The following is a 21,265-nucleotide window of genomic DNA, read 5'->3' on the forward strand; positions in this document are numbered from 1 at the left end:
GTAATGCTTCCTAAGGCCCACTTGACTTCACATTCCAGGCTGTCTGGCTCTAGGTGAGTGACCACACCATCATATTTATCTGAGTCCTTGAGACTTTCCTGTATAGTTCTTCTGTGTATTCTTGCCACCTCTTCTTAATATCTTCTGCTTCTGTTAGGTCCATACCATGTCTGTCCTTTATTGTGCCCATCTTTGCATGAAATGTTCCCTTGGTATCTCAGATTTTCTTGAAGAGATCTCTAGTCTTTTCCATTCTATTGTTTTCCTCTATTTCCTTGCATTGTTCACTTAAGAAGGCTTTCTTATCTGTCATATTTCTCTGGAAATCTGCATTCATTTGGGTATATCTTTCCCTTTCTCCTCTGCCTTTTGCTTCTCTTCTTGTCTCAGCTATTTGTAAGGCTTCCTCAGACAACCACTTTTCTTTTTTGCATATCTTGGATGATACATGTCATAATGGTGGAACACTAGGCAGTATAGAGGCTGGGGGTGGGGGCACTTGTAGCCCAAGCTGAAGACCAGGAAAGCCTGGGCAGATGAGGGCATGATTGAAATGCAATTTAAAATATTTTTTTTAAAAGACTGGATTTATTTATTTACTTATTTCTGGCTGTGCTGGGACTTCATTGCTGCACACAGGGTTTCTCGAGTTGTAGAGATTGAGGGCTGCTGTCTAGTTGTGGTTCACGGGCTTCTCATTGCAGTGACTTCTCGTTGCAGAGCATAGGCTCTAGGTGTGCAGGCTTCAGTAGTTGCAGCACAGAGGCTCATTAGCTGTGGCTCTCAGGCCCTAGAGCATACAGGCTTTAGCAGTTGTGGCGTGTGGGCTTACGTGCTCCACAGCATGTGAAATCCTCCCAGAGCAGGGATCGAACCAGTGACCCCTGCATCGGCAGGTGGACTCTCATCGACCGCACCACCTGGGAAGTCCTGCATTTTGCAAGATTTTGATGTAGGTTTTCCTGGTATAGAAACAGAGATGGCCTTCCAGACAGAAGAAACAACCCATGCAGGAAAAAAGCTGAATCCAGTTAGAACTGAGAGCTTGGAGCGCAGGGAATGCATGAAAGATTCACTTATAGACAATAATTGGGCCATTTGTGAAGGGTCAAAGAGCTCACCCTGCAGGTGGTGAAGTGTGAAGGAGAGGGGAAAGGAGATGATGACGTGCGTCATATTCAAATGTTAGAAAAAAACCTGTGAAATTAAAGGTCACACAGAAACTGTCAGCCAGGCAATGACTGGGTGGATGGTGTGCTAGGAAGAGACCAATAGCATTTATACATTACCTCTTTTGTTCATCGGAATTTTTTTGAGTGTACATGCTGTGCCAACCCCCCAAACCTCCACCCAAACCAACCCCTCATCATTCTTCAGTGACTGAACTTTGGATCCAGCCTGCTGGGGTTCCAGTCCTCACTCTGCCACTTACTAGCTGTGAGACATCAGGCAAGTGTCTTGCCTCATCTGTAAAATGAAGTGACAAATGTTACCTCCCAGGGCTTTTGTGAGGATGAAATGAATTTTATTTATAATATATTGTGTTGGGGACAGCACCTGCTACATTCTAAGTGTTGTGGGACTGTTAACTACTGTGTATTCGTTTCTGTCTGTTGCTATAAGAAATTAGCCAGCATCAGTGGTAATATTAGGGTTTATACAATGAGAGTTCTGGTGGCTGCTCAGAGCTCATGAAAAAGGTGAGGAGGTACATGATGAAGAGTTTAGACTGTGTTTTGTTTTGTTTTTTCATAACAGCTTTTTTTGAAGTCTAGTTGGTTTACAATGTCATTTTCTTTTTTTTTTACAATGTTATTTTCAAGTGTACCACAAAACAATTCACATATATATGTGTATATGAATATATATTTATGTGTGTATATATATATATATTTTTTTTTTTTTTCCATTACAGGTTATTATGAGGGGCTTCCCTGATAACTCAGTTGGTAAAGAACACACCTGCAGTGCAGGAGACCCAGGTTCAATTCCTGAGTCAGGAAGATCCACTGGAGAAGGTATAGGCTACCCACTCTAGTATTTTGGGGGTTCCCTTGTGGCTCAGATGGTAAAGAATCTGCCTGCAATGTGGGCGACCAGGGTTCGACCCCGGGGTTGGGAAGATCCCCTGGAAAAGGGAACAGCTACCCACTGCAGTGTTCTGGCCTAGAGAATTCCATGGACTGTATAGTCCATAGCAACTTTCACTGCGCTTCACTTCATGAGATACTGAACCTAGCTCCCTGTGCTATACAGTAGGTCCTTGTTGCTTGCGCTCAGTCACTCAGTCGTGTCCAACTCTTTGGGGACCCATGGACTTTAACCTGCCGGGTTCCTTTGTCCATGGGATTCTCCAGGCAAGAACCGAACTTGAGTCTCCTCCCTCTTCTGCATTCCTGCATTGGCAGGTAGATTCTTTACCACTGGCTCCACCAGGGAAGCCCAAAAATAAATATTTAAAGGGAAACAACAACAAAACAAGAGGAGGGGACATGCCATGCTACAAAGGGCCACGTGAGGAAGTACCAGGGTTGGTCAGGAGACAGGGAATGAGGAAGCAATGTGGACAAGAGCTTTTGTGGTTTCTGTGGGAAGGAATGGGCACTTCAGGATAAGCAGGTTTAGGACTGGCAAGCTGGAATGATTTCAGCAGACTCTGTAGTGGAGGAGCTGTCTGAATTGTCTGGGACCTGGTTCTGGCATGACCAGGGCAGGGAACTGTTGTCCCAGACTCTGGGGACTGTAGAAGCTCCCTAAAGCAGGTGGCTGGGGTCTGGGTTGGTCTGCATAGGAAATGTACAGTCATTCGCAGCTGAGTGATTTATGATCTGTAGCAACTACCTAACTCTGAGAGGGGCAGTCCCTCCAGAGTCTGCAAGACCCCAGATGTCAAAACATCAGAATCACATGGTTACTACAGAGGGGGAGCAGAGACCGAAATAGGAGGTGAAGGCACAGTTGGAATCCCAAGCTCCTCATTTTTGTCTCTCCCCTGAGATTCCCAAATCCTCTCTCAATCCACTCCGAGTCCTGTCTACAGCACGAACTGCAGCTCCTAGGCAAAAGAACATTCCAAAGAGACAGTCCTCATTGTAAAACCTTTGCACACACAGATCAAAAAGATCATTTTCAGATTACACACGAAGGGCCAAGATAACTGTTGATTTACGACTAGGATGAAAGTTCAGACAGGAGACAGAGATGGGTGGTGTTGGTCCAGGGCAGAGGTGACTCCATTCTTGACCATGTATGCAGGGGACTCTGTGTATGAGACAATGAATTTGATGCTCCTTTTGGAATTTAGATCGACTGGAGGAGACAGAGTGTACACAAATGGGTACACTTGCAGGTAAAGAATGACCAAATGTAGAAGGCACCCTGAGTGACTAGAATGGGTTTCCTTAGATACAGGAGTCAGAGACTGGCTCCCAGAGACCCTAGTTATATGTGTGCTCAGTTCAGTTCAGTCGCTCAGTCATGTCCGACTCTTTGCGACCCCATGAATTGCAGCACGCCAGGCCTCCCTGTCCATCACCAACTCCCGGAGTTCACTCAGACTCACGTCCATCGAGTTGGTAATGCTATCCAGCCATCTCATCCTCTGTTGTCTCCTTCTCCTGCCCCCAATCCCTCCCAGCATCAGAGTCTTTTCCAATGAGTCAACTCTTCACATGAGGTGGCCAAAGTACTGGAGGTTCAGCTTTAGCATCATTCCTTCCAAAGAAATCCCAGGACTGATCTCCTTTAGAATGGACTGGTTGGATCTCCTTGCAGTCCAAGGGACTCTCAAGAGTCTTCTCCAACACCACAGTTCAAACACATCAATTCTTCAGCGCTCAGCTTTCTTCACAGTCCAACTCTCACATCCATACATGACCACAGGAAAAACCATAGCCTTGACTAGACGGACATTTGTTGGCAAAGTAATGTCTCTGCTTTTCACTATGCTATTTAGGTTGGTCATAACTTTTCTTCCAAGGAGTAAGTGTCTTTTAATTTCATGGCTGCAGTCACCATCTGCAGTGATTTTGGAGCCCCCCCAAAATAAAGTCTGACACTGTTTCCACTGTTTCCCCATCTATTTCCCATGAAGTGATGGGACCAGATGCCACGATCTTCGTTTTCTGAATGTTGAGCTTTAAGCTGACTTTTTCACTCTCCTCTTTCAACTCTCTGCAGCCCCGTGGACTGTAGTCTGCCAGGCTTCTCTGTCCATGGGATTCTCCAGGCAAGAACACGGGAGTGGGTAGGATTTCCTCCTCCAGGGGATCTTTCTGACCCAGGGATTGAACTCGATTCTCCTGCATTGGCAGGTGGATTCTTTACCACTAGCGCCACCTGGGAAGCCCTAGTTGTATAAACATGTCCACTAATACCAATAACAGCTATTACTTGCTAACCTTATATTTCAGGCCAGAAGAGATGCCACTCATGTATACGCTTATTAGATCCTTCAAAGAATGCTGGAAAGTGGCTACCATGTTAAGCCCAGTTTCCAGATTGGGTCACTGAGGCCCAGCTTCGAGTTTTCCAAGAGAAGCAGAGAGGCTGTGGCTGAAGTTTGTGAAGGTCATTGTTGAGGTTCCTAAGGGAAGGGTGGGTGCGGCACATCTATCTTCCCAGTAAACTTCCTTGAACATTCCAGGATCTGGGAATGTGTACTGCTTTGTTTTTAAATTATTTTGCTTGTCCTGAGTCCTCATTGCTGTGCGGGCCTTTCTTTAGCAGCAGCGATCGGGGGCTACTCTTTGTTGTGGTGCGAGGCCTCATCATTGCTGTGGCTTCTCTTCTTGTGGAGTATGGGCTCTAGAGCATACAGGTTTCAGTAGCTGCAGCACACAGGCCCTAGAGCACAGGCTCAGTAGCTGTGGTACTCGGGCTTGGTTGCTCTGCAGCATGTGAAGTCTTCCCAGACCAGGGATCAAACCCGAGTGCCCTGCATCGGCATGCAGATTCTTATCAACCGGGCTACCAGAGAAATCCTGAGAATACATATTGTTAATGACCCTCACAGATAATTTTTATCACTGGGGCCTCCTTTACATTTCTTCCCTTTTGTGGATGCTAAACTAGAGCTGTCTCATTCTCAGTAACATTCTGGTAAACAGGCTCTGGGTGGGCTCAGGAGGCTGATTTTTAGCCTCTGCCAATTTCCTCTGTCAGTTGTTAGTGCAGACAGGTGTGACATCCAGAGCAGCTGCAGCCACTTTGGTACAAGAGGAGTATAGGTTTCCCCACCTTTCGCCCCCTTTCCATGCACACCTACCACAGCAGGGCTAGCAGATGGGAGAACCTAGTTCCCTGAAGGCTTCAGAGTCACTTTACTTTGAGACTTCTTATTTGGGGCGATAATACACTTTTCTTTATTGTGTAAGCCTAGGTTTGGGTTTTCTGTCCTTGTGGCTGAAGGGATTCTACTAAAGGTATGCATATGTGTGTAGGCAGCAGACCCATCAGGACAGGACAAAGATGCCACGATGGAGCCTCTCAGAAATGATGCTTGAATTGATTCTTAACGAAGAGGGCTTTGGCAGGTGAAGCACAGGTGGAGTTTCAGAAGAAACAGGGTTTCCAAAGAAACAGAGGCATGGATTTGTTCCAGAAAGTGTATTTGGATGGAACCAGCGTACAGAGCAGGACAGGGAGCCATGTGAGATAAGGCCAGAAAGGCTGAGGGGCTGGAACCTAATTCTGGGGTGGGGTCAGTTCTGTGACCCTTCTGGGGCTGTGGAAGGAAGGGGCTAAGAGCCATGACATCAGGGAGGGGGCTGAGATGGCTGGAAACCAGGGGTCAGGAGAGTCAGGGATCCTGGGGTCAGAGCTGATCAGCAATGCAGAGGACTCTTTGGCCCTCACACCCAGCTGTGGGGGAGACACTATCTTTGAGGCATCGCCAGTCCCACAAAAGGTAGAGAAAGGTGTTGAGGGGCCACTGAAGCCCCACAGACCAGCGGAAGCTGGGCCCAGAGCAGCAGGCAGGATTCCAGCAGCTGTGGGGATGCGGGATGCTGGAGTGGCCACAACCTGGGGGTCAAGGCCAAACCAACTAGAAAGGCAGGTGTGAGCAGACCCTCCCTGGAGGGAGGGGCCTTCCCTAAGTGAAGCTGAGGCCAGTGAGCACTCAACTGGATACGAGAAGGCAAGTCCCTTGGAGGGGAACAGAAAGAGGGGACCACAGACTGGAAGACTGTGGAGGCTGAGGCAGCAGATACGGGGCCCGGGCAGCAGTATAAGGAAACAGCCAGCCTGTTCCCCCTCCCCCAGGAGGCCACAGCTGTGGCAGGGTCCCCAGAGGAGGTTGATTGTGACACTCCACCCCCCCTCCCATCAGCCTTGGGAGGAACCCTGAGTGCTGGGATCCTGGAATGATCACAGGTGCTGTGAACCCAGCTGGGGAGGCTCAGGGGTCTGTTCTGGGACCTTCTTTTCTGAAGCAACCACATCCTTTTGGTCACCGGCTGGAGCTGGGACGGGTGCATCATCTGAAAATGGAGGGAGAACATGGCAGGGCTAGACATCGCAGTCCCTCCTCCCTCAGACCCGGAAGTCTGGGCCCCCAGCTTCCTCCCTGGGCCCTGGGCCCAAGGGGCCAGCACCTGTGTCCGGGTGGAACTTGAGCTGTCCCTCGGGGCCGGGGGCTGGGTTGTTGTGGCTTTGCTGCTGCTGTTTCCTCTGTTCCATTTGCAGAACGGCCTGCAGGGGGTGGGGGAGATCACAGAGGCAAGATGGTAGGATGCTGAGTCTCCATGGCAACCTGCTGTGTGGTCATGGACCAGTCCTTTCTCGAGGGCCATCAGTTTTTCTCTCTCATTGAGAGTTGGGCTTAATACTAGTTAAAGATCCAGTTCTCCCTCACCTGTCATGGCTTGAGTCACACTTTGGGACAGGGAAGCCTCCTCCTCCCTTTTTGGCCTTCCCCTCCTTTCCTGCTTACCACCTCACTGCCCTTATCCAACATGGCAGCTACACAGCAGCCAGGGATGAGAACGTCTGCCCTTATTCAAGATGGTGGCGACTGCCACCCATGGATCTACCAGTGATTAACATAGTGGCCGCAGGCCTTCCCCACTTGTGGACACACTAGGGCAAAGGCCACCAGGGAATCAGAGGATGGACCCATTTCGCTGGCCAGTCACCTGCTGCAGCTCTCTCTTCTGGGCCTCCAGGCGGCCCTGGGAACGCCCCAGAGCCTCGGTTTCCTGGCTGAGGCGCTGGGCCTTGGCATTGAGCTCTGCCTCCCGGGCAGCCAGCTCCTCCTCAAAACGCCTCAGCTCCTCCTCCGTGTAGGCAGGGTGCATCTCTACTGTCTGTAGGGTGAGAACAGGGGCAATCGGCAGGGGGACTCCAGGCTTGGCCCTGCTGATGGAGGTTCAGGGAAGGTGGGGAGGCCTGGACCAGGTGTGTGGATGGAGAGACCTAAGCCGGAACTAGGGAAAGGGGATAAAGGCCAGAGTTGGCGGGGAGAGAAGTTCCAGGGGGGTGGGGGGACAGAGAGAAAGAGAAGTGGCCAGAGACCCTAAAGGGTTAGGTCTGTGAGAGAGGGATAGTCAGGACCCAGAGTCACCCGTGTCCTCACCTCCCAGCCCTCCCCAGTGTCCCCGAACTCCTTCCTCTGCGTGGATGCAAGGAACTCCTCCAGGGTCACGAGGCGGTCCTGGTTGGTGTCCACCTGGGGAGCCAGGTAAGGGTAAGCAACGGAGCAGGACCTCCTTCCACCTACTTACCTCACCCCTGCCCACTGCCCGGGTCCCTCCACTCACATTCTTCATCACATGCTCGCGCATGCGCAGCCGCTCTTCCTCCATCTCCCGCATATCATCGTCCTCATTCTTTGGGTCATACACCTTCTCCAGCTGCAAGGGTCAAGTGAAAGGCAGGATGTACTGAGAGGTCCAGGGTATGCTCCTTCCCAGGCTAACCTAACCCCCACCCACACACAGAGACACAGAAAACTTCAACTCCCATTAGTCTTTGGGATATCCTGCCACTCCTGGCAGCCTTTTTGCCCCAAGGACTGCTGGGACTTGTAGCTTTCCCCCTGAACCCACATCCAGGGGGACCTGAGGGGACCCTGAAGGTCCTAAGGGGACATGTGGTTGATATAGGCATCCTTTTCACCCACGGCCTCCAAGACACTCACCTCCTTGGTGAAGAGGGCCTCCAGCTCCTGCTCATCCAGGACACCATCGCTGTTGATATCTGAAGAAGAGACAACAAGGTTTCTTGGGGGATTGAGCACAGAGTGGGTCAATTCCCTAAGTGATCTGCTAGAGAAGATCTGGCTGATGCGAGGTCTGTTCTCAGAGGACGGGCAACAGCAGGGTGGTTGTTAGGATGGTGGCCTTCAGGCTTCAGTGCCCCCATAGACCTGATGCTAGGACACCCCTTTCCCAACCAGGATCTCAAGAATGGAATAGATGAAGGTCAGGCTCCACTGGGACCATTCGTGGGCCCACTGTCTTGGAGAGTAACTTGATCTCTAGCTACCAGTGATCTAGCCACAGGATCAGCCCCTTTGCCCAGGATCCAGGGGTGTCAGCGGCACCTCCCCAAGAACCACCTCAGGGCTAACTCCCATCGCCAGAGAAGCTTCTCCCTGCCAATGTGCCATTTGTGCCTTGCTCACTGCCCAGACAGAGGTAGCCAGGAACCCTGACCTTGCAAATCCAATGGTTAGTCTTTAGCCTGCAACTTAACTTGACTTTCTGCCTTTGGCTCCCAGAACATCATTCTCTCCTCTCCAGCTGCCCTTATTTTCCTAAGCTGGCCCTGCCCTCTCCCTGACCTCTACACTTTGGTGTACCCCAAGGGTCAGGGTCATCTTTCCTATCAAATATTCAGATTTGTCCATTACAGTTGCCACTAGTCAGATGGGCTGTTTAAATTTAAATCAGTATCAAATAAGATTAATATTACAGTTTATCAGTCCCACTTGCTACATAGCAAGCACTCAATACCCATAAATGGCCAGTGGCTGCCATATTGGGCAGCACAGAACATTAGCCATCATAAGGAGAGTTCAATTGGCCCAGACTTCCTTAGATGGGTTTCCCTCACTTTAATGCCATCCACGAGCTGCCTCCACACCTGAATACCCCACTGCCGACTCTCCATCACCACCTAAATGTCTAACAGACATCTCTTAACTTGATGTGAACAGACCCAGCTTTCAATCTTGTTTGCTTTTCTCTCCCATTCCTTCCAGTTGCTCAGGCCAAAAACCTCAGTCTCCCTTGACTCTCTTGTTCCACTGCAGTCCTCATCCAGTCCATCTCTGAGTCCTACCAGCTTGACCTTCAAGATGAATCCAGAATCCTATCACTCCTTCCTGCGTCCATCAGCATCTCATGACTTCTGACTTGGATCCTGGTTTTGACCCTCGACCCCTACAGCCTGTCCTTGACACAGCACCCAGCACTCAGATGAATCCTGTTAACACTTGACAGGTGGGGTCAGTTCCTCTGCTCAAAATCCTTTTTCAGTGTCTCACTCAAGACAGAATAAAAGCCAGCTTTCTCACTCTGACTGTAGAACTGCTCTTATCTCCCCAACAGTCTTTCCCATCATTCTTTTCTTTTGGTTGAGCCACTCAGCAGGTGGGATCTTAGTTCCCCGACTAGGGGTTGAACCCATGCCCTCAGCAATAAAAGCTCAGAGTCCTAACCCCTGGATTGCCAGGGAATTCCGTTTCTCATCATTCTTCTCTTCCAGCATTCTGTTCCAGTGACCTTGGAAAACCCACCAAGTTCATTCTCCCCTGCCTGTGTTTGCTGTGTCCCCAATTTAGACACGTATCTGTGAGACTCAACCCCTCACTTCACTGAGGTCTTGGTTCAAATGTCATCTCTCTTGAGCTGTGCTGTGCCATCCAGTGGCTGCTAGCTACACGGGGCAAATGAAATTTAAATGAGCAACAATCACATGCAATGAAAAATTCATTTCCTTGACATTATGCTAAGTGAAAGAAGCCAGTCACAAAGAAGACAAATACTGTACAATTCCACTTCTATGAAGTAGTTAATAAAAGAGTCAAAAAATCATAGAGAAAAGAAAACAGAAGTAACTAGGGGCTGGGGGAAAAGGTCATGCGGAACTGATGATTAACATAGAGCTTCAGTTTTTGCAAGGATGAAAACACTTGCATAACAATGTGAGTGTACTTAACCCTAATGAAATGTACATTTTAAAATGGCTAACTAGGATGGTAGATTTTATGTCAAGTGTATTTTACTACAAAATTTTAAAAATTTAACTTAACTGCCCCCCACCACCACCACTATCCTGTTTCTTAGTTGTAAAACCCACATTTCAAGTCCTTAATTAATAGACATGGGAACTAATGGAACACATGGGAACTAATAAGAACCTATTGTACGGCACAGGGAACTCTACTCAATACTCTGTAATGATCTATGTGGGAAAAGTAGCTTTAAAAAAATAAGCTTAAAAAAAAAGCTAAAACTGAATCACTTTGCTGTACAGCAGAAATTAGCACAACACTGTAAATCAACTACGCTCCAATAAAAATTAATTTAAAAAAAAAAGAACAAAGGATGCTGGGTTAATAAACTTCCTCATTCATTAAAAAAGAAAAAAAGACTTCGCTGGTGATCCAGTGGTTAAGACTCTATGCTTCTACTGCAGGGGACACAGGTTCAATCCCTGGTTGGGGAACTAAGATCCCGTACTCTGTGTGGTATGGCAAAAAAAAAGCTACATGGGGCTGGTGGCTGCTGTATTGGACAACACAGGCATGGAACATTTCCATCAGCATAGAAAGTTCTGCTGGACAATGCTGATCTAGCAAACACCTTTCCAGACCAAGTTATCTAAAAATCATCACTGCAGACCCTAAATTCCGATGTCCTTGTTTCCATGGTACATGTGACTCTCTGATCATCTCCTAGAGAACCAACTTCACCAATTCTAAAAATGTACTTTTTTTGCTCCCCATATTTTATTATCCATGAAATTGGGAGGCATCTTATCACTGAGGGTGTATCAGTTTAAAGGGCAGTTTGTATAAAATTCAAATGTGTCTTACACTCCAAGGTCACTTTGATTCACTGAAATAGAGTATTTGCCTAGTCACAGGCTCTGTGATGGCAGGGAGACTTTCTTTTGTTCACATCTGTATCCACAGGGTCTTCATGAAGCTCAGTCCTTAAGAGGTCACTTGGCAAACATTTGTTGAATAAATGAATCAGACCCTGCTAAGCTCTGGTGACAGGCTATAGCTTTTGTGTTGGGATCCTGGGCACACCTGAGGGGGCCCGGCAAGAACTGACATTAGGGGGATTCCCTGGTCATCCTGTGGTTAGGACTCTGCGCTTTTACTGCCAAGGGCCCCTGGTTCAATCCCTGGTCAGGGAACTAAGATCCTGCAAGCCTCAAGGCACAGTCCAAAAAAAAAAAAAAGTGACATCAGGATATAAGACCCAGCACAGGCCAGATTCAGAGTCAAACACCTGGCATTTGGAGGTTTTGGAATTTGAGGCTGGACACAGAGGTGATGTTTCCAGACAGGAGGAGAATGAAGGGGAATATGCCCCTGAATTAGCATGCAGAAGGGGCTTCCTGGCTCCCTGGAGGCCTGGTGACTACAGTTTAGCACCCCCCGCCCCCAACACCCCGCCTTAGCGATAGGACCCCTGGGGGGACCAGGGCTTCTATACTGCCATGAAGTAGAGGGGGGGCGGTCCACACCTAGCCAGGCCTGGTTTGCTCTGTTAGGGATACTGATCAGTCCTTACAACCCAGAAGTCTGGTGTACCCCAGAAGAAAGGGCCAGCTCTTGTATGCAGGATCTTGGCCCCAACAACAGGGAGTGACAGGGTCTTTCTGACCACCAGGGGAGAGGGGCTCAGCATTCTTTGGCCTTCTTAAGCCCCATGACATAAGGGAGACCCCTTTCCAGCATTCAGGCCCCAGACAGCCCAGACAGGCCAGACCTCAGTGTTAGCCTGGTCCTGGACTCCCTCCCCACCTTACCATGCAGTATGAAGAAGGTCTTGGGGTTAAACCTGTTGGGGTCCAATCCATCCAGTTCCTCCCACACCTCCTTCAACTGGGCTTGGCTGCCCTGTGGAAGGGAGAGCCAGGGGCTCATGAGCAAGAAGGCTGGGTCCCACAGGATGAAGCTAGAGAGAACCCTTTACCCCCATCCCTCGAATGTCTTACCCCCAAACAAAAAAACTACAACTCCCAGCAGCCCCTGGAGGTAGCTAGGCACATTAAAAGGGAGCTCTGCCTCAAGGTCTGCTGGGAGTTATAGCTTTTCAGCTGCTTTCTTGTGGCGCTTGGAAAGTGGGACGTGGTGGGGGCTGGGCATGAATGGGGGTCCTTACAGGCACATTAACTTTGGGGTGTTCTCGGTGCCGGCGCTGTTGCTCTTCCAGCTTCCTCTCCGCCTCCTTCCGCTGCTCTTCCCCCAGGGACTCCAGATAACGGCGTCTCTCATGTTCCTTGAGCATTTCGTAGCGTTTGAACTCTTCATGATGGGCTGCGTCGTACTGGGCCAGGTCCCGAGTAGCCTGGGGAAAGGCAGCTGGTCATTCCCACCTCACCTCTACACCCAGTTGCTAATTCCAACCTCTGAATGCCAGGCCTTTGGCTCTGAATCTGGCCCCTACTTCCACCTGTGCTGGGTCTTAGGTCCTGATGTCACTTCTTGCCCCATAACACAGAGCCTCCCTTCTTTGCTCAAAAAAAGATGAGGATGGTCCTCATCTTTCAAGTCCTCCACGATCTCAAGATCTTGGAGGAATAAATAATAAGGAATAGCTCATGAGGTGGCTTACTATGGAAAGCAGTACAGTTAAGAGGGTAAAGAACATGAGGGCTCTAATTATTCTGTCCAGGGTTCAAATCTAGGCTCTGTTATGTGAGCAAGTCCCAGTCGCTGTATGACCTCGGGCAAGTCACTCCTCAAGGAAGTCAGGTAAATAAAAAAAAAAAAAGTCACTCCTTCTCTCTGTGCCTCTGTTTCTGCCTCTGGAAATTGGAGATAACAATACATAGTGGGTGGTACAGGGTTCCCCCACCCCCACCCCCACCTCAGAATTCATGTGAATAGAACTGCAGAATGTGACTTTTCTTTGAAACAGGATCTCTGCAGATCTAATTAGGTAAGATGAGGTCCTGCTGGATGAGGGTGGGCCCTAATTCTAAGGACTAGTGTCTACACAGAGGACACAGAGAGAGACAGAGAGAACGCCATGTAATGGTAGAAGTAGAGACTGGAGTGAGGTGTCTGCAAGCCAAGGAATGCTGGCAACCCCCAGCAGCTAGAAGTAGAAAGGAGCAGATGCCTCTAAAGAAACTTTGGTTTTGGCCCAGTGATACTGATTTTGGACTTCCGCCCTCCAGAATTGTGAGAGAACCTTTGTGTTGTGGTAATTTGTTATATGGCAGCAGTAGAAAGCCAATACAGCTGTTGTGTGGGGAACAGAGGTTCTCAACCTGGGCTGACTGCAGTCCCCAGGGGACAGCTGTCAATGTCTGCAGATATTGTTGGTCATAGCTGGGGGAGGTCTATTGGCATCTAGTGGGTAGAGGCCAGGGATGCTGCTAAACACCACACAATGCACAAACAGCCCCACAACAAATTATTCAGCCCCAAATGCCAAAAGTGCCGAGAAACCCTGCTGGCATGCGTGAAAGGCAGAAGCAAGCCTATTTCTCAGTATGATAGGGGTTGAGACCAAGAGAATGACAGTAGGGCTGGAGGAAAGCAGAGAGTTTCCAGAATGTTTTGGAAAGAAGTGGCAGAAACGTCCCTCAGGGACAGAGGTCAGGCATGGACCCAATCAAATGACTGCTATTATCTTTGTAGCCACTAGATGGCGCTCCAGTCAGCCAGGAAAGCAGGCTCAGGTTCAGGCTAGGAGGAAGGGAGTGGGTTCTGTCCAGGGGGTGCTGGACAGCTACACCAGGGCTATGAGCCAGGGAGAAGCAGAGGCGGAGGCAGGCCTGAGTATCCCTGGCCACTCCCCAGCCCCACACTTGGTTTTGCACACGAGGCACGGTTGTGGATCCCACTTCTCACATGAGGACTATTTAGTTGCTGGGCTGGTCTAACAAATTACCGTCAATTTTGTGGCTTAAAAAACACACACTTATCATCTTACAGTATGGAGGCTGGAGTCTGAAATTAGTTCAGTGGGCTGCAATTACAGTGCTAGCAAAGCCGTGCTCCCTCCGGAGATTCAAGGAGAGAATCCTCTTTGCCTTTTCCAGCTTTTACAAAGACCTTTTTTTCTTGGCTGCCTTATCAGGGAAATGAACCTGCACCCTCAGCAGTGAAAGCTCAGAATCCTAACCACTGGACCCCCAGGGAACATCCAGAAGTAAACTCAATTTCTTTTTTTCTTTGCCAAGTAACACACTTGGCAGGATCTCAGTTCCCTGACTAGGAATGAAACCTGGGCCATTACAGTGAAAGCCTGGAAACCTAACACTAGGATGCCAGAGAACCCTATAAGGACCCTTTTGATGACACTAAGGGCCCACTGAGATAACTCAGGCTCATCCCCCATCTCAAGATCCTCAACTTAATCACATATGCACAGGCCCCTTTGCCGCATCAGGTCATATAGTGAAGAGGTACCGTCTTTCAAGGGTCCGTTATTTTGCCTCCAATAAGGACACAGAGGTGATCCCAGCCCCCCGGTCATAGGGGAGAGATCTGAATCCAGGTGTGAGTGAGGCCAACTCCCCGCACCCCCCAACTCTGCTTTCCTGTAGAGAATCTGGGGAAGGCGTTTAGGCACAACCAGCCCTCTGCAGCCTGCTGGCCTGAGAGAACACCAGACAGGGGTGAGCAGGCTCAGTCCTGGGCTCCGTCCCCTTCTCCCTCTGAGGGCAGTCCTCTGCCTTCAGGTCCCCTGCAAGTTACCGTCTGGATCAACAGCTCTAGGTCCCGGGCCTCGAATGTGTGCTGATTCTGAGGGTCCAGGTGTTCAAACTGCTTCAGGAGGTTCAAGTGATCCAACTGTATGTCTGGATGAGAGGGAAGATGAGGGGGAAAAGCATGAACTCATGGAATGTTCCTTCTTCCAAAATCCCTATCCTGGACTGGATGGGCTGGATGTGCTCTAAAGGAGGTCACAGAGGGCATGGAAGGATTTCACAGAGGACAGCATGAATGGGCCTGGAGCAATCAGGGAGGACTTCCTGGGGGAGGCAATGAACACAACTGAGTCTGATGCTGAAAATGATAATAACCAGCATGTGTCAAATACATACTATATGCCAGGCCTTGCTCCCTAAACACATTAAATATATGAATGCATTTACTTTTCACAAAAGTCTCACATAGGTTCTGCAATTATCTCACTTTATGGTTGTGGAAACAGGCTCAGAGAGGGGAAGGAACATCTAGGTCACCATCTAAGAGGCAGAATGAAGATTAGTTGGGCTTCAGAGCACATGATACTCAACCTCCTTATGGGTTGAACTGTCTTGCCCCCACATTCACACAGGGGTTGATGTCCTGACCCCCAGTATCGCAGAACTTATTTGGAGACAGGGTTTTACAGAGGTGATCAAGTTAAAATGAGGTCATGAGGGTGAGACCTAATCCCATATGACAGGAATCCTTATAAAAATGGAAAATCTGGGGGACTCCCTGGTGGTTCAGTGGTGAAGGATCTGCCTGCTAATGCAGGAGACACAGGTTCGATCCCCGGTCTGGGAAGATCTCACATGCCTTGAGGCAACTGAGCCTGACCGCTGCAACTATCTAGCCTGTGCTCTAGAGCTGGGGAGCCTCAACTACAGAAGCCCACTGCGCCTGGAGCCCGTGCTCCACCACAAGAGAAGCCTCTGCACGGCAACTAGAGAGTAGCCCTTGCTCTTTCATTGGTGGTCTGCCCAGCAAGGAAGACCCAGCACAGCCAAATAAATAAATTAAAAAAAAAATTTTTTAGTACATTGTGCTAGGAAGAAAATTTGATCAATCTTCTACACAGATTTTACAAAGGTGGTGAGAAGGTGGCCCCGGAGGCGCCCCCTGCCCAAATCACCTAGATGCAGGGGAGGGAGGCCGCTGGCCCCGCCCGCCGCCCCGCGGACCCCGCCCACGGCCCCGCGCTCACTGGGCTCCTGCTGGGCGTCCATCTTGGCCTTGAGCAGCATCCTCAGCCTAGACACCTCCTGCCGCTTGAGCTCGTCCAGCTTGGTACGGACGTGGTGGCTGACGAAGTCCAGCTCCCGGCTCAGCTTCCCACTCTGCCCAGGAGAGAGGGTACACTGGTCAAGCCACCTTCTCTGGAGCCTTCTGCAAGCTTTCTGATGCCTTCCTGGGGTGCCCCAGAGCCCCCAAGACATTTAGCGGAGGCTGATTCACACGACAGCCCCCACTCCCGCCCCTGAAACAGAGAAAGTGCTGCGTGAGCTTGCTCAGAAGAGCGTGAGGGGAGGGGCTGGGATTGGAACCCAACACTATACCACTCCAGAACCCGCCTGCCTACGTGGCCGCGTTTCTGAGGTTATTTCCCACTTGTATGACCTTGAACAGGCTCTAGGGCTGCTGTTTCTCTGGCTAGGCAGCGGGACGGGCTGGGCTCATTGATCTCTGGTTCCACCCATCCATTGTTGGGGGTCCAGGTGAGTGGGGACAGATGAGAACCCCAGGAATGCTGGGAGGTTTGCGGGGAGCAGGGCTGCCCTCCTCATCAGTCCTGGGTCAAGGAGTTTGAGGTAGGGCAGAGGAGTGAGGCAGCAGGGTCTGCCTCTGTAAAATGGGGAGAATCCCAGCTCCTCTAGAGGCTTAAGGTGAGAGTTAGAGGAGATGTGTGTGATGACAGCATCTCCTGTGTTTTGAATTCTTCCTGTGTGGACAGCACTTTGCTGAGAACTCACAGAACCAGCCCTTGCAGGGTGCAGACTGAGGACAGCCACTGTGCAGGTCCAAGTCTTTTACACGTCAGACAGTCCTGTCATCACCCCACTTTACAGATGGGAAAACTGAGGCACAGCGCAGGGAGGCCACACAGCTGGTAGAGCTGATACTGGAAGCCATGGGCTACCCGTATCCACGCTTAACCACACATTCTGTCTCCCCCGCCCTCGCCAGATCCTTTCTCAGCTGTGCGACCTGGAGAAGTGACTTCTTCTTCCCCAGGCTCAGACTCTGCCCTCTGTGCACGCATCTCCTCATCCGCGCCCAGCGTGCTCACACCCAGCCACAGCGCACCTTGATGTCCTCGGCGTTGGCGGCCTGCAGCTTTTCCCGGAAGTGCCCATCAGTCTCCAGCACATTGATGACTTCCTGGAGGTACCGGTGATAGTACAGGCCTGTGTCCTGGGGCAACAAAGACGAACGTGGCAGTGCCAGCCCTGGTCCCCTCTCTGGTTCTGCCCTGCAGATAGGACCCAGAGACCACCCCACAACCCTGAGCAGGAGATCTGCCCCATGGGACACAGGCTCTGGAGCCAGTGATCTCGGTTGCTCTGTAATCCCAGACAAACTACCCGATACTATGGGCCTCAGCTCTCACCTCCTCTTAGGTCTGTCTGTGCTGGAGATGAAATTAAAATCACATGGGTAAACACCAAGCCCAAAACTGCCCCCAGAGTGGACATACTGCAATTTATTGGCAAGCAGTGAAACATTCATTCAATAAGCATTCACCCAGCCCCTACCATTTCCCAGGCACTGTTCAAGAGAACACAGCCAGTGAACAAGACAGACAAAAATCAGAACTTCCCTCCTGGTCCAGTGGTTAAGACTTTGCACTTCCAATGCAGGGCGCACAGGTTCAATCCTTGCTCGGGGAACTAAGATCCCACATGCCTCATGGCAAGGCCAAAAAAAAAAGACTGACAAAAATCCCCGAGCTCATAGTCCTAGCTCAGCCACTTTTCTTTTCCAGGGTCTCACTCTTCCACAGACAATAAAATTCCCTACTTCTCAGAACTGTGGTGAAAAGTGATGAGATAAAAAGCCTGACACATAGTAAGGCTTTAGAAGACACTCAGTCTACCATAGCAATCATTACACGTGGTGAGGAAAATAAATGGGAAGAGACTGCCCAGCTATGGGTGTAATAGCTTCCTATTGCTGCTCTAACAAATATCACAAACTAAGCGACTTAGAGCTGTAAAAATTTATTCCCTTACAGAGTTCTGGAAGTCACAAGTCCAGACTGGTTCAGCAGGACTGGGCTTATTCTGGAGACTTGAGGGAACAATCTGCTTCCTTGCTTTTTCCAGCGTCTAGAGGCTGCCTGTATTCCTTGGCTTATGGCCTTGCCTCACTCTGACCTCTGCTTACATCATCACATCGCCTCTGACACTGACCTTTTTGCCTCACTCTTCTAGGGGACCCCTGTGGTTACACTGGGCCCATCTGAACAGTACAGGACATAGAGAAGGAAATAGCCAACCCACTCCAGTATCCTTGCCTGGGAAATCCCACAGACAGAAGAGCCTGGCGGGCTCCAGCCTGTGGGGTCGCAAGGAGTCAGAGAGGACTTAGCGACTCAACAACAAAATTCTACAGTATACAGAACTGTGAAAAAGAAAGTGAAAAGTGTCACGGAGAAAAACAAAGTTTGCAGCATGGGATGTTTTTGCAACTCTTTCTGCACATGGATACACCCCTGTGTATGCCAGCAACTAGACATATATTCAGATACAAGGGGGTTTTTTTGTTTCATAAAAGTAAAGTCATACTCTGTAAACAAAACAAACAATACAGGATTACTTCTCCACGTAACTCAATCACGCCTCCAAACACTCTTTTGCCATATATCGACAGATTCTGGGCATGGACATCTTTGGGGGCCATCATTCAACCAAACAGAGTAGGCTAAATCCCAGATCTGCCAATGACTAGCTATGTAATGACTAGGAGGGCTGCTAGGATGCCTACTTAAATTTCAATTTCAGCTAAAACAACAAATAACTCAGAATATGGATACTGCATGGAGGGCATTTATGTTAATAATTATTCATTGTGTAGCTGAAATTCAATTTTAACTGAGCATCCTTTATTTGCCAAGTCTTGCAACCTTAGTTCTTGGTCAAGATACTTAAATCTGTGCCTCAGTTTCCTCACCTGTAAAGTAAGGTTAAGGAATACCTACCTCACAGGGGCTGTTATGAGGATTAGAGGAGTTAATATCGCTAAATATTTAACTCAGACCTTATTTGTTCTTCATTTACTCAGTCCTGTCTGACTCTTTGCGACCCCATGGACTGCAGCATGCCAGGCTTCTCTGTCCTTCACTATCTCCTGGAGTTTGCTCAAACTCATGTTCATTGAGTCAGTGATGCTATCTAATCATCTCATCCTCTGCTGCCCGCTTCTCTTTTTGCCTTCAGCACTTAGTAGGAGCTGTCAGTGCTATTATGGCTGATGTCATTGCCATTAATAACCTTCTATTCGCCTCAGAATATAGTCTCCACCATGGTCCACAAGGCCCCGTGTGATTTGCTCCAGCCCGTCTCTGACCTCGTCTCCCCTTCTCTCACTCTGTCTCAAGCCACACTGGCCTCCTCTGTGTCCTACTCTCTGCTCCCCTCCACCATACAGCCGTTGCCCAGGCTGTTCCTTCTGCCTGGAATATTCTTCACGGCACTCCAGATCTCAGTTCAAATGATCCCTCCTTCCTCTCTGATCATCACTGCTGGTGGACCACTCTTAGCAGCCCCAGCCTTTTCTAGTGAGCTAGGCTGGTCTGCGAGGGCAGGGGGCTTGCTCTAAATGAACTAAGGGAAAGGGAACTCAAGCTGCACTTCTGTGTCTGCAGAGAATTCACGGGGCAAAGGTCTCAGCTGCTGGGTGGGGACCTGCCACACCACACACAGGAACTCGGAATGATCTGTTCCAGAGACAGCAACGTGTCCATTCCTAGTGAAAGCTGTAGGATTCGGGCCACGAATCAGAGCACTTGAGGATCTTTTAAAGTTCCAAATTCCCTAAGACCATAGGTTTCATAGTGTTTGATAGACACACAGTGGAATAAATGAGCATTTTCCATGCCCCATGCCCATCATACTTTAAACTACAACTCCCATGAGCTCCCTGAAGTGAGAACACCCCAGTTAGCTAACATCACCAGCTCAGCGTGCTACTGGGAAATGTAGTGTTTTTTGTTTTTTGGTGTTTTTTTTTTTTTTTTCCCCCAGCTTCCTTCTTGAGGGGAGGGAGTCTTAAAGGAGTAAAGAGATTTAGGTGTGTGGAGGGTGGGGGACAGGGACCCGGGGGCGGGATGCAGATTTTCTATCTAAAATCTGACCTGATTCCCCATACCTTATAGTCAGAGAGAGACTTAAAATCTGACAGACACACACACACACACGCCCTCAAGTTTTTCACCACGTCAAAGCCCCGGGACTGCAAAGAATGGCAGGCAAACTCCAAGCCACATCAGTAGCCACCCAGCGGCCACGGGGGAGCGGGAACTGTAGTACCACTGCAAACACATGGCTGGCAAGCAGGGCAGGGCCACTCACAGGGCTCTCGGTCGCGGGATTCTCCTCCTTGGGCGTCCCCCGCTCCAGGGGCACGGCCAGAACAGCGCGCAGCAGCAGTAGAGATGGCAGGAGGAAGAGGGCTGCACGGGGCCCAGAGGGAGGCATGGCGGCGTGGTCTGTTGGGGGCGGAGAGGTGGAATATGTCTGTCCCAAGACTCCTCCTCTCCCTGGACCCAGGAGTCTGGACTTCCAGCGCCGCTCCCCGCCCCCTTCCAAGAATCAAGATTCAAAGCGTTTAGTTATCCGGACCTAGGAGTCTGAGCCTCCAGCCTTTCCTTCCTCAGACCCAGGAGTCCTGGCTTCCAGCATCCTCTTCGCTTAGACTCGGGAATCCAGGGTCTCGACCCCCTCTTTCCCTAAAACCAAAGGTCGAGGCCCCAGCCTCCTTTTCTCCCAGGACCTAGAGGTACCGGGGTCCTCCCCAGAGATCCAGTTTTCCAGCCCTCCGGTCCCCCGCCTCCCTTCTTCCCAGGACCGAAGAGTCTAGGACCCTCCAGCCCCTTACCTCTCCTTCACCGCAGAGGGCGTCTTCCTGGCATAGGACCTCCGGAGCTTTCTTGGTGTTTTCCCCCCTAGGCCACGCCCACTTTCCCGCAGAGTATCCGATCTCAGCAGCCTGATTGGTCCACGCTGGCTCCAGGTTCCTCGGGCCCCTGTCCAGCGGCTCCGCCCCTTGTCGAAGTCGCTGGCCTTTTCTCGAAAGCCTAGCCTCCTTTTTTGGAAGCCCTACCTTTTGACGCCACATAGCCTGCTTTTTAGGAGAAAGAACGGAGACTTTCAA

At 49.9% G+C, this 21,265-nt stretch overlaps 2 protein-coding genes across 4 annotated transcripts in view; one reads left to right on the forward strand and one right to left on the reverse strand.

The window, feature by feature from the left end:
• TULP2 (TUB like protein 2) overlaps positions 1–21,265 on the forward strand; it is a 63,725-nt gene that overhangs the window by 33,080 nt on the left and 9,380 nt on the right. The gene's annotated exons all lie outside the window — the stretch shown is intronic.
• On the reverse strand, positions 5,340–21,098 carry NUCB1 (nucleobindin 1). Its single transcript, XM_040252337.1, has 13 exons — positions 20,990–21,098; positions 20,464–20,600; positions 17,198–17,305; positions 16,098–16,230; positions 14,897–15,000; positions 12,348–12,533; positions 11,992–12,082; positions 8,141–8,199; positions 7,761–7,853; positions 7,577–7,669; positions 7,137–7,307; positions 6,597–6,693; positions 5,340–6,482 (listed from the first exon to the last, which is right to left on the reverse strand). The coding sequence occupies exons 2-13, from the start codon at positions 20,587–20,589 to the stop codon at positions 6,370–6,372; spliced, it is 1,374 nt and encodes a 457-aa protein (XP_040108271.1). The 5' UTR covers positions 20,590–20,600; positions 20,990–21,098; the 3' UTR covers positions 5,340–6,369.

The sequence above is a fragment of the Oryx dammah genome, unplaced genomic scaffold (assembly GCF_014754425.2).
Source record: "Oryx dammah isolate SB20612 unplaced genomic scaffold, SCBI_Odam_1.1 HiC_scaffold_13, whole genome shotgun sequence".
Lineage (NCBI taxonomy): Eukaryota > Metazoa > Chordata > Mammalia > Artiodactyla > Bovidae > Oryx > Oryx dammah.